We start from the raw sequence: 11623 nt of genomic DNA on the forward strand, positions 1-11623 counted from the left end.
TGTGCCTTTTTGGGCTATTTTGCTGGATGGATGTCTAGTGTAGAGGCTATTATATGTAAAGTTTGTTGAAGTCTAGTGTGAAGACTATTTTGTAAAGCTTTTTTAAATATATATTCATTCGTGGTTTTAGTTTCATTCTCCCCATTTTGTGTAGAGAGAGCCATCTGGTTTGTATGCTAGAATTCATGAATAAATTAAAAGTTGTCGAGTTAGGTTAAATTTCAATAACCAAATTGAATTAATTGGACCAAAGTTCACATATCGATCATTTACGTCTATACGATTTCATCGAACTTAATTGAGCCTGGCGGTGGCCCGGGGTCTCTTAACGGAAGCGAAGCCGCTGTAATCATCAACTTTTTGTATTCTTCATCTTCTTATTGCGGGTCTGCTTGATTCCTCTGCAAATTTGAACGAAAATGACGGTTTTCCCTGGAAATCTCTCCCTCAAGATGACACTTCAGCTTCAGAGCAGGGTCCTCTCCTTCCCATGGTGAGTGATTTCTCTATAATCGACCCGAATTTCATAGGATATCGTTCTAAGGCTGATTCAACAATAGGATATTGAAGGGTTATTTTTTTTTTTTTTTTTTTTTTTTTTCTGGTTGGGTTTCTAGAGTTAGGAAGAGTGGGGGCAATCCAATGTTTGGGAAGGAGGGACCTTGGTTCTTCCGTTCCTGTCAGGTACGTTCCCAAAGTACCTTCGAAAGGGGACAAGGCTGACAAGCATGAGAAACCTCAAACTCCACCAGCCAAGAGTCCAGAGATACGTGAAGCTCGAAGCATATCAAATGCTGATGCGATAAGGTCTCAGGTTTATCGTGAAGGTAAAGGAGAAGCAATTGTAAATGGTTTAGTGTTTGCGGAGATTCGGAGTCCTGTGGACAAGCGGATGCCAGTCGTCGATGTTATCGATGCTACGCCCGGTAGGAATGGATTGAATTATATTTGGATGTGATGTTGAGGTTGTAAGATTGTGCTTAATATGCAGTTCTCTCAAGGATAGTGTAATGGGCACGAAGGGTTATTTCTATCTTGATATGACCCTCTGCATTTCTTCTGTTGATGGAAATCGGAGTTTGAATTTGCAGGGATTAAAAATTGAATTGTGGTATTGGGTCTTCTTAGTTTTACTTGTAGTTAGTTTTCTGTATATTTCCTTTTAAGCTGTTGCAGCTCTTGCTGCATGTCTGTGCCATGCTTGCATGAGCTGTGCCCACCAAGTATGACGGCACATCTGTGTGAGCTCAGGTGCATCTGTGCTTGTGTGCTTGCTTTATAGGTGTGTCATGTATGATTTTTCAAAATGAGTAGGTACACTGTTACAATGAGCATCACCTCTCGTGTTACATCACTACATCTGTTTTCTTAACAAGTTTTGCGGGATTTAATGTAGCAGTACTTGATTGTAGGGTTGGGGCAAGACACCATTGAGGATATCATTGAGACGAATGATGACTTTATTGAAGGAATAGAAGCGGATGCCGATGAGATTGAAATTCATCAAGTGGATAACAATAACATTGGCAGTGAGCTAAGAGGTGGCAAATCTAGAAAAGATGCCAAAGATTTGGCCTTTCAATTGCTGGCTACCAGGTTTTGATTATATCTTATGTTACTTATGAATAGATTTGTACCTTCAAATCATTGTAAATTCCATTCTTAGTTGTTGCGGCAGTAGTAAATTGCGAGCTAACTATTAGGCTGGTTAGGCTGTAGGCCCAGTTGTCAATTTCCAGGCTAAGAACTGAAGAGATGAGACAGGAAATCAGATAAATCCATCTTGGCTACTCAAAGCATGGCTACCAAATTGTTAATTTTTCCCCCATAAGTGAAATGATGGGAGAGTGGTTTCCCCCACTCCAACTTGATGTCCAAAGTTCAAATCCATGACCTCTCCCTGTTTGGAGAAGGCAGATGCCACTAAGGGAACTGGCTCTTGGCTTTCATAAATTTGTTGAGAATGCTCTGAGTATGATCAACTCCCTTTAGTACATCACTGCCACTGACGTTTCTGACTTTTGAAAAAATGCCCAAAGGAAGTTAAAAAAAAAAAAATCTTTAGTTAACGTTTAAGTGATGGCAGTAGTATCTCCTCACGGCTCATGCCACAGAAAATTTTTAGAGGTTTTAGTTTTAATTCCAGGCTCTGGCTACAGTAAATATACAGCAGTAGCAATGACAAAGAAATTGCAAGGGAATAGATTTCCTCCTGCTATTGTTGAAGCTGTGGTCAATGATTTCAAGAGCAGGTTAGTAGATGAAAAGCAAGAAGAGCATCCCCATTGAGGGGCTAGCCACATTTTGTTTTCTGTAAATACATTTTTTTTCTTTTCATTTTTGTTTTGGGGCCTAGTGGGGGTAGGGGGTGGGACACTATGTCATAAGGTAGTTCTGGTATAATATATGAACATGCGCTCGTCAATAATTTGTTTCCATTTTGGGATTATTTAGAATCATACTAATTACAAATGCAGGAACAAAATCCAAAAGAACAAAGAAGCCTCTCCATCAATTTGTTTTCCAAACAGGACCTTTATTGTCCAATTAGGTCTCCTGTCAAGTTGTACTAATTTAGAAATTCTAGAAATTGATTGATTGCGGGGTGATGCATCTCTGCTTCTCTGCCAGCCAAAAACTGGAGCATTCAGTGAGAGCTACTGCATTTACACTGTTGATATATTTGTGTCACATTTCCTTTTTTTTGGTATATCTCTTTATTCCATCGTGGGAGCATCATAATGTCCTTTTTGATCAATGTGCATTCATCATTGATGATATGACATGGTTTATCCTCAGAGTGAAAACTTGGAATGATTTGTCGGTAAGCTGTTTACGTTGAAGTCAGGACATATTTCCTTGGAGGTGCAGCCAATTTTGAGCATTTTACTACAGTCCTTAGATGTATCACAATAGCTAGCATAAAGCTATAACTTTGGCATAACCAAAGATATTTATATCAGATGAAGAACCATATTTTTGCTTCCCACTATATTCATATACTCATCCATGATGGTCTTTATGCTGAGACATATTCACGATCTAGATGGTCTTCATCCTGCAGGGGTCCTAGGAGAACAAAGCAAGTATGTAGACTGCGTGCATCTTTCAATTGTTCGTTTCTTTTGTGCACTTTTGCATGCAAGATCATGAGTCAAAATCTTTAAATGATGCTGTTTGTGCCAGTATTGCCTATATTCGCTTTCTTTCTGATTTTCCTTTATATTATTTTACAGCTTTTACCATCCTAATTGTTTTGTTGTTTGCCCCCAAGTTTTAGTTATTGATGCTAGCCTTTTGGAGTACAATAAATTTTAGGTCAAATGGCACTAGCTCTCCTCTAACCTTTGCCCAAAATTCAAAACCGTCCTACTTTTTAAAACGTTCCACACTCATTCCTTCTGTTATACTTTTTCTATTGCTGATTGATTTTTGCTGATGTGGACTTTTGTATTGTTGACATGGACTTTAGGAGAATACGCTCAATTTTTATGTTGCGCTAAAAAAATTAAAAAGTAAACAAAACCTAACCTTAAATCATCCACATTCAAACACTCCCCACCATTGGCTGCCTCCCTTCCCCACCCTGGCCATTGCCCCTGCAGCTTGGACAACCTCTCTGATGTTGATGGCACCACTCATTGCTGTTGTGCTCAGATCTGGTGGTCATGATCACGAGCTCGAGCTCAAGTGGCCATGGATGCCGTGAGCTCGAGTTTGAGTAGCCATAGATGCCTTGAGCTTGAGCTGATTGCAGCAATGGACACCACGAAGTCGAGTTGCGGCCATGGATGCCACGAGCTCAGGCGGATCATGGTCATGGACGCCATGAGTTCGAGTGGTAAGTGGCCATGGATGGCGTGAGTTCAAGCTGAAGTGGATTGCAGCCCTAGATGCCATAATCAATGGCCATGATGACGGGAGCTCGAGCTTGAGTGGCCATTGATGCAGCGAGATTGAGCTCAAGCCATGGACGCCATGAGCTTGAGCTGATTGCAGCTGTGGACAATGAGCAGCCCTTGTTTCCATGAGCTCGAGGACACGTGACAATGGATGTTGCAAGCTTGAGCTCAAGCGGTCATGGCCAGAAGGGGGGAGGGGGTCAGGTTTGTTTCTTTTAGAAGAAGTCTGCACAAGTCAACATTTAGCAGAATCGAATCCACGTCAGCAAATTCCGTCACTAGACCAACTCAAGGACCGCCATGGACACTTTTAAAAAATAGAGTTACGTTTTGAACCAAAATAGTAGAAAGACGGTTTTAAGTTTTAGGCAAAAAGTTGAGGAACTACTGGTGTCATTTCACCTATTTTTACCATCCATGAGTTGTTGCTTTTAACAAATCTATGTTTAGAAGATCTGCATATGTATGCAGGAGCTTCATTAGTTTTTTATACGTGATGTATTGAAAAAGCCAGCAAATTGTTCACATTTGTTTGATTTCCTGTTTGATGCTAAAATTTTGATGCATTGTGGTTTCTGGATCAGGAACTGTTCAAGAATGGAGTCAGCAAATTTGATGCTGAGAAAGCTGTAACTGGTTTTTGAGGAGTGTGCTTCTAGCATTGAGCAAGAGTCAAGACTCGGTCTGTCAAAGGTGGCACTGGATCACTTATTTTCTCAGGCCTCAAAGCAGTGGCTCTGAAGTCAGGGTCTGCCCATTGATAAGCGGAAATCAAGGATTGGGTTCAATTGGGGTGTTATAAGCGTCATCATGAGAAAATTAGAATCCCAGGCTTCTTTGGAGAAGAAATAAAATGTACCTTCTGATGCAATTCTTCCTCGAAGGATCAGCATCTGTTTTGGTGGACATTGATTTCACACTAGTCCTCCGCTGCCCTAAAAATAATGTCATTGGAATCATCTTAAATTTCGGAGGGCGCAATGCAGTTCACCTACATGTATTACTGGTCGCGCAATGGGACTGCAAAAGGAGTCACTCAAGCTGTTCATTCTGCCAATGTTGGATCACAAAGCCAAGGCTTCCTCTTGTTTCAGTAAATAACATAACCATGCGAGCCTGGTTACAGACGCAGGTGATGTTGTCCACTTGGCAAGTTTAATGGGATGTTACTAACCATATCTGAGTGAGTGGGTTTTTTCTCTCCTCATTTAATGTTCTGTATTTTAAGTTCGTTGATTTGCAGTTGTAGAAATCACTGTGTCTTTGTTTATCTTGGACATTTTGCAATGTCTACACAAGATCCCCCTCCAGTGAGCATGGACTTCTAGTCTTTTTTTTTTTTTTTTTTTTTTTTTTTCCTCAGGAAACTCATTCCTGTGTAAATTTGCGATGTATCAAATACCTACAGGAATCCTGAAAATTCAATGATCTTGGCCAGCCTAATTTTTGCTCATCGATTTCTTCCAAAGTTAGTTTTCAAATTCCTCTGAAAACATGTGATGAAAATTGGAGTGCACAAATCCTGTAAGTTGGTATTGACAAGTTTTCAGGACCTTTGGCCATGAAAAGTCTTTGTGCAGCTCATGGGCACGTGACTTAAGAAACTTGGGACCATGTGAGCAAGGCTGGAATGTCTGCAGACACAGAGAGAGAGAGAGAGAGAGAGAGAGAGAGTATATATGCCATTGATTATAAGTTGCGTGATCCAAGAGCACCAATCATAAGCTCAAGTACACCAAGACAAGTCAACCCTAGAGATAGCTTACTTTATTACAAAACGTTAGGAGTTCCTTCACATTCCCTGCTTGATGATCGTTGATATACTGCCTGGAATGTAAAACTGCCACAATATGTCGGATACTTAAACGTAGAGTAACATTGAATCACGAAAATACAGTAGCTGTACATATTCTCCTGCAAGACACGACCCGTGACCCGGGATTAGCAGATAATTGAACCCTGACCAATTTCCTGTCACACTGAATCATCAGAGAAAGCGAATGAGCAGTTTGAAGATTCTTGTGAGACAACATGCCTCAAAGGAGGCGATGAGCGAACAACTGACAGAACTCCTTTAGTCGCATCGGATCCTGGCCGTATGAGCTCTACATGTCGAATTGCCTTCAGCAGAGTAACGACATCTTTCATCAGCAGACGATCATCAGTCTTGGTATTTACACACATTAAAGATATAGACAGTGTCTGCAGCATTTCGTGCGAAACCGGGTCAGGCCTTCCTCTAAGCTTTGGATCAAGAACATCCACCGGGTCTCCCTTCCTTGCTACGTGGCCCTGAACCCATTGCACCAAGTGAGCTCCCCCGGGCAATGAAGGATCCAGTGGGTGCCTTCCAGTTAATACCTCGAGAAGAACCACTCCGAAGCTGTATACATCGCTCTTCTCAGTAATCCGTTGCAGGGACGCATGCTCTGTATCACCAAAAGAACGTAAATGAGTTGTAGTTCAGTGGAAGTACTACATAAATGTGTCATTGAAACTGAGATTGAATCATCGAGATATCTACCTGGAGCCATGTATCCGTAAGAACCAGCGAGGCGAGGTCTATGACCCTGTTTGGAGATATCATCTTCATCACCATTCAAAACTCGAGCCAATCCGAAATCAGCAAGGTAAGGTTCGTATCGAGGACCCAACAGAATGTTCATGGCTTTCACATCTCCGTGAAGGATTGCCGGCACACAACCGTGGTGCAAATACTCAAGTGCGTGTGCTACTCCTAACACTATATCATATCTAGTCTCCCACTCCGCTCCTCCCTTCCCTGCACCATGGAGGAGGGAACTCAAGCTTCCATTCGGAAGATAGTCATAAAACAGCAGTTTTATGTTCTGGCTCGATCCCCAACCCAGAAGCCGAACGATGTTCTTGTGTCGGATAGAACCCAGAGTCTGAATCTCTGAACCGAATGCTCCTGACTGTTCTTGGGCCCACATTTTCTTCACTGCAAGTGTTTCTCCATTTGGAGTCGTCACTCTGTATACTACACCAGAGCTCCCAGTGCCGATGACGGTGGATGTTGTTAGACTCTCAACAATGTCATCAATGGAAAAATCGAGTTTTTGGTAGAGAGTCATCTCCCAAGTTTCATCTCCTGGGGGTCTATTAGTGTGAGCATGGACGAGCACATAGATTCCTAGCAGAAGCAGCACAGCAATAGTACTTGCTAGGACTAGCATCACTAACTTTGCAGCAGATCTTGCACCATTCGCAGATTCAACTTGGCCATCTGTGTTTGCAGGCTCAGCAGTGATGTAAAGACCCTTATTGCCAGCAAGATCACTAGAGGGAAGATTTCTGAAAAATGGGGTGTCTGGTAATTCACCGGAGAAATTGTTGAAAGAGATGTTGAATGCAACAAGATTTTGGAGGCTCGCCAGGGCATTCAGATCGCCCTGTAGCTTGTTATGTGAGAGGTCAAGGACTGCTAGCTTAGTTAGACCGGAAAACTGGGATGGAATCTTGCCGGAGAACTGATTGCAGCTAAGATTCAGAGAAATTTCCAGCGATGGAATTAAGCCCAGCTCCTTTGGAATGTCATCTGAGAAGCTGTTGCTTCCAAGATCAAGCATTTGAAGCTTACTGCAAGACAGAATCTCCGCTGGAATTCTGCCAGAGAGTTGATTCCTTTGGAGATTGAGTTTCGTTAATTCGGTCAGAGATCCGATCTCTCGAGTCAGCAGACCACTTAGCTGATTGTCAGAGACGTCCACAAACCTTAGGCTCCTTGGTAGCGTATCTGGCATGGGACCTGTGAGCCCATTTGAATGGAGATCAATGAACTCAAGATTTCCACATCCCAAAATCGACGGAGGGATTCCTCCCGTAAGTTGGTTGTTACTCAGATCAAGGAAATTCAAGTTCTTCAGTTTTCCAATTTCCACTGGTATGGGGCCCGCGAACCTGTTGCCCTTCAGCCGCAGGCGATACATAGCCGTGCAGTTTCCAATATCAGGTGGTATGAAACCGGATAAGTGGTTGGAGATCAGCAGCAGCTTGGTGAGATTCCTTAGTCCGAATATCTGTTTCGGTATCTGACCAGATAGATTGTTGTAAGAAAGATCGAGAGCCTGAAGACCTTGGCAGTCAGAGAGGCTACCAGGAATGATGCCAGTGAACTTGTTCTGCCACGCAAAGAGAATAGTCAAGCTCCTCAAATTGCCGATAAGCGTGGGAATGCTGCCTGAGAGGTTATTGTTATCAACCTCCAGATGAGTCAAAGCAGTACAGTTCATCATTTCTGATGGTATGGTACCGGATAACTGGTTGACGCTCAGCTGCAATTCTTGAAATTTTAGAAGGTTTCCGAAACTACCTGGGATGCTTCCGGTTAAAAGATTCTCAGACAAATCTATAACCGTTATCTCCATGCAGCTTCCAAGCTCGTGAGGGATTGCACCAGCCAAGCTATTCTGCCATAGAAGCAGGCTCTGGAGCCTTCTTAGCTGCCCAATTTGCGGTGGGATTGGACCTGAGAGCAAGTTTTGATACAGGTACAGGTTCTGCAACTGGCTGCAGTTCCCTATCTCTTCGGGAATGGGGCCCGACAATAAAGCCGTGTATATGGCTAAAGTTTGAAGCCTTCGCAAGGACCCAATCGATTTAGGAAGACTTCCAGAAAGGCTGGTTTCAGCAAATCCTAGCATGACCAAGTTGGTGCAATTCCCAATCTCTGAAGGCAGCTCGCCTCGGAGATTCTTATTTCCCCCTGCCCTGAAGACTTCTAACTTGCTCAGCGCTCCGATGCTTCTTGGTATCTCGCTACTAAGTTGATTGTCATAAAGCGTCAGATAGGTGAGACTTGAAAGGTTTCCAATTGCATTGGGGATTTTGCCTTCGAGCAGGTTTGTGTTGAGAGATAGAGTTTGTAGCTTGCTCAGCCTGCATATTTCTTCTGGTATTTCGCCCAAGAAAGAATTGTCGCTGAGGTCAATGAGGCTGAGCTCCTGATATTCCCCAAACTCTTTTGGGATTGTGCCTGTAAGGTTTGCCGACGAGAGGATGAGGCTCCTCAAGGACTTGAGAGACTGGAAATTGACAGGCAATGAGCCTTGCAGATTCACTGATCTCAAGCTCACTTCGATCACCTCGCCATTCGAGTTGCAACGTATTCCAAACCATTTGCATGGTGTCGGATCCAGGGGATGCCATGATCTTAATGCATCTGCAGAGCTGTTCAGGCTTTCTTTCCATGTTAAAAGAGCCTGACCCTGAATATCGACACATTCGCAGCATGGGAAAAGGTGGCAGTTTATTAACAGAAGTAAGGCGAAAGTGAAGGAGAAGATGTTTGGAAAGAGCAGGGGGTTCCTTAGAGCTGCAGGCATTGCTGCAGAAGAAGAACAGTCGATCTGCTTTGGGATTGTTGAGGGCGAAACCCCATGTTTTGTTTATAGAAGAAAACCAGAGGATCCAGATCGGGAGCGCCTTCATTTCTGAATATAATACTGGATGGTGAAATTGTTTATTATGGAGATGGTGACGAAGATGTGTTGTTTGCCTTCTTTAAATCTGTCTCTCTTTTTGTTTTTCTATGAATGTGAAGGAATGAGAAGAAGGTTAATGGAATTACTGTCCGCTTCAATTTCTCACTGCTTTGCTGATTTTTATATGTCAAGTAGCTTTCCCTGAGAGAGCAACTTCGAAGCAGCTGCTCACTCATTGTGCGCTGCTTCATTGTATAATCGTCTGTGATTTTTAAATACGTTGAGTAGCTTTCAGGCAAGCAACTTCGATGCTGCTTGCTCATTACATCTTGTTTCCTTGTATGATTGTCTCATCTCGCCACACTAAGTTTTCCTATCGCGTGAGGGTCACTGTGCTGAGTCAGGTTCACGTCCAACGTGCATGATTGTAAGGCGGTTTTGAATGCTACAGTTTGATTAGTGAACACTCTCCCAATGCTTTAGCTAATAATAAGCTTTCAAAGTGACCCGTGTTTGCTAAAACAGACAGTCTGAAGTGATCCATAACCTCGTATGACTCGAGACAGATCTCGCCAAAGTCTGCTGTTACCGGCAGCTGATGAAATTGAATTAGAGCAGTAAAAATCAGACAGAAGGGAGGGAATGCGATCAAGTCTCGGATTGGCAAACTGGGTCTCACTAGAGAGTCCTTTTGAATGTTTTCACATTGTTTTGTTGGGGAAAGATGGGGACTTTACAGATCTGAAGAGTCATTGTTTGAGTGAAGGACTAAAGTTCCCATTTTAGTAATTGTTTAAGAGCAATAATGCAGATCAGCTTCAGTTTGTTTATGTGTGTGTGTGCTGTGTGTGCATGTGGAATGAAATGGAGTGGTGAATTGCATATGCAGGGAAGGAAAATGATGTTTCAGAGCCTTTCAACATTGCTAGGTCAATCGGATCCAGATCTGATCATGCTGTCCAGTAGCTTTTGGCCACTAAAGGCTACAAGAAAGCCAAGAGAATATTAGATTAAACCCCTAGCCTTAGAGTGGAAGAGACAATGTCCCACCGGCTCCGAATTGTTTATTCATCCCAGCTTATGTTTTGGCTTGGCACAGGGATCCGGTGGCATCGCCTTTTCGTGCATCAGATCAAGCATGCCTATTTAGCCTGGCCGGTGGGCAAGCAATTCAGTTAGAATTCGCGATGGACCAATGGCGACTCTGAAAGGAAGCCGAGACCGAGACCTTTTGCTCTTCTCGAAGGCAAGATATAACTAGTCGATTAACGCTCCGTGAGCTCCTTCAGGTGTAAATGTCCATCCAATATACACCAACTTAGACCAACTTAGGGTATGCTTTACCCACTACCTAATGGTGATGACCAGAACGTGGGAAGTCTTTTTTAGAGTACTTTCTGTGCAAAATTCATGTGCATGAAGAGTCAATAGACACCCAACATGACCTCATTTGATAATCCCTTTGTTAATTCGACCATGCTCATTAGATGTCAACCCACAACCCCAACGTGGCCTTTGGATTGTCATCTTCCCATCACATGTTCCTAGATTCTTCTCCAATTTATTAGGAATCACAAACTTAAGAAATTAGGATGGATTTCATGACAGATCTCCTAAAACCTAAACCCCACGGGGTGACTAGCTTTTGGCTAATCGAAATAGATGGATTTAGCCCTGATGCTAAGAAATCAATGATAACATTGCTAGAACGTCCCATCGAAAAGGAAGCCAAATTGCAAATTGGGAAAAAATTATCTCATGATATGACCACTTTCCTTGGTCTTTGCTTTTGCCTTTTGCTTCCCACTTCCCATCTTTTCCTTTGTTTTAAACCCTAACTTGGAGTTTTGTGTGCCCTTTCAATCAAACCCTTTTTTGGGTCCTTCTAATTTAGTCTTTTTTCTTGGTTAGAGGCTTACGCTTGATCAACTCCTTGACACTTTCTTAAACACGTCAAATCAATGTCCCATCGTCTCAACGTAAGCTGTCCTTGTCATTCCCTAATTTCAGCATTTTGGTCTCCCTGTTTGTCCCTTTTCTAGTGTTCTCTTTGGCGGTCAAATTGAACGTATAAGACCGGCCAGAAAAGGAAAAAGAAAAGGAAGTCCTACGTCAAAAGGACCTTTGAGGATTAAAGATCAATTTCTTTGCATGCCTCAGCAGAAGATGCCCATGTTGAAAGTGACAAGCAAACTGTTTGCTTGCATATAGATAATTTCACAATGACCAAATACAATTTGAGTGTTGAATCTCATCCCCATTGATCTCAAGCTTGAC

The 11623-nt window shown here is 42.7% G+C and overlaps 1 protein-coding gene and 1 long non-coding RNA gene across 3 annotated transcripts; one reads left to right on the plus strand and one right to left on the minus strand.

Moving 5' to 3' along the window:
* Positions 1 to 248: 248 nt before the first annotated feature.
* Positions 249 to 5355, plus strand: LOC120294895. 2 transcript variants are annotated; one of them, XR_005552244.1, is made up of 4 exons: positions 249 to 493; positions 618 to 926; positions 1413 to 2252; positions 4487 to 5355. It is a non-coding gene; the product is annotated as an uncharacterized LOC120294895 (long non-coding RNA). The 2 variants fall into 2 exon arrangements; XR_005552243.1 differs by lacking the exon at positions 4487 to 5355 and having other exon boundaries at positions 267 to 493; positions 1413 to 2997.
* Positions 5356 to 5549: 194 nt separating this feature from the next.
* LOC104449099 (LRR receptor-like serine/threonine-protein kinase) lies at positions 5550 to 9256 on the minus strand. Its single transcript, XM_010063120.3, has 2 exons — positions 6427 to 9256; positions 5550 to 6331 (listed from the first exon to the last, which is right to left on the minus strand). Exons 1-2 carry the CDS (start codon positions 9245 to 9247, stop codon positions 5877 to 5879), a joined length of 3276 nt encoding a protein of 1091 aa, XP_010061422.2. The 5' UTR covers positions 9248 to 9256; the 3' UTR covers positions 5550 to 5876.
* Positions 9257 to 11623: the final 2367 nt, after the last annotated feature.

This window comes from Eucalyptus grandis, chromosome 6, assembly GCF_016545825.1.
Source record: "Eucalyptus grandis isolate ANBG69807.140 chromosome 6, ASM1654582v1, whole genome shotgun sequence".
Classification (NCBI taxonomy): domain Eukaryota; kingdom Viridiplantae; phylum Streptophyta; class Magnoliopsida; order Myrtales; family Myrtaceae; genus Eucalyptus; species Eucalyptus grandis.

Coding starts and splice junctions, on each gene's coding strand:
- LOC104449099 (XM_010063120.3), bottom strand. CDS start 9,247: ATGCCTGCAGCTCTAAGGAACCCCCTGCTCTTTCCAAACATCTTCTCC. Junction 6,332..6,426: donor TTACGGATACATGGCTCCAG/GTAGATATCTCG, acceptor TTGGTGATACAG/AGCATGCGTCCCTGCAACGG.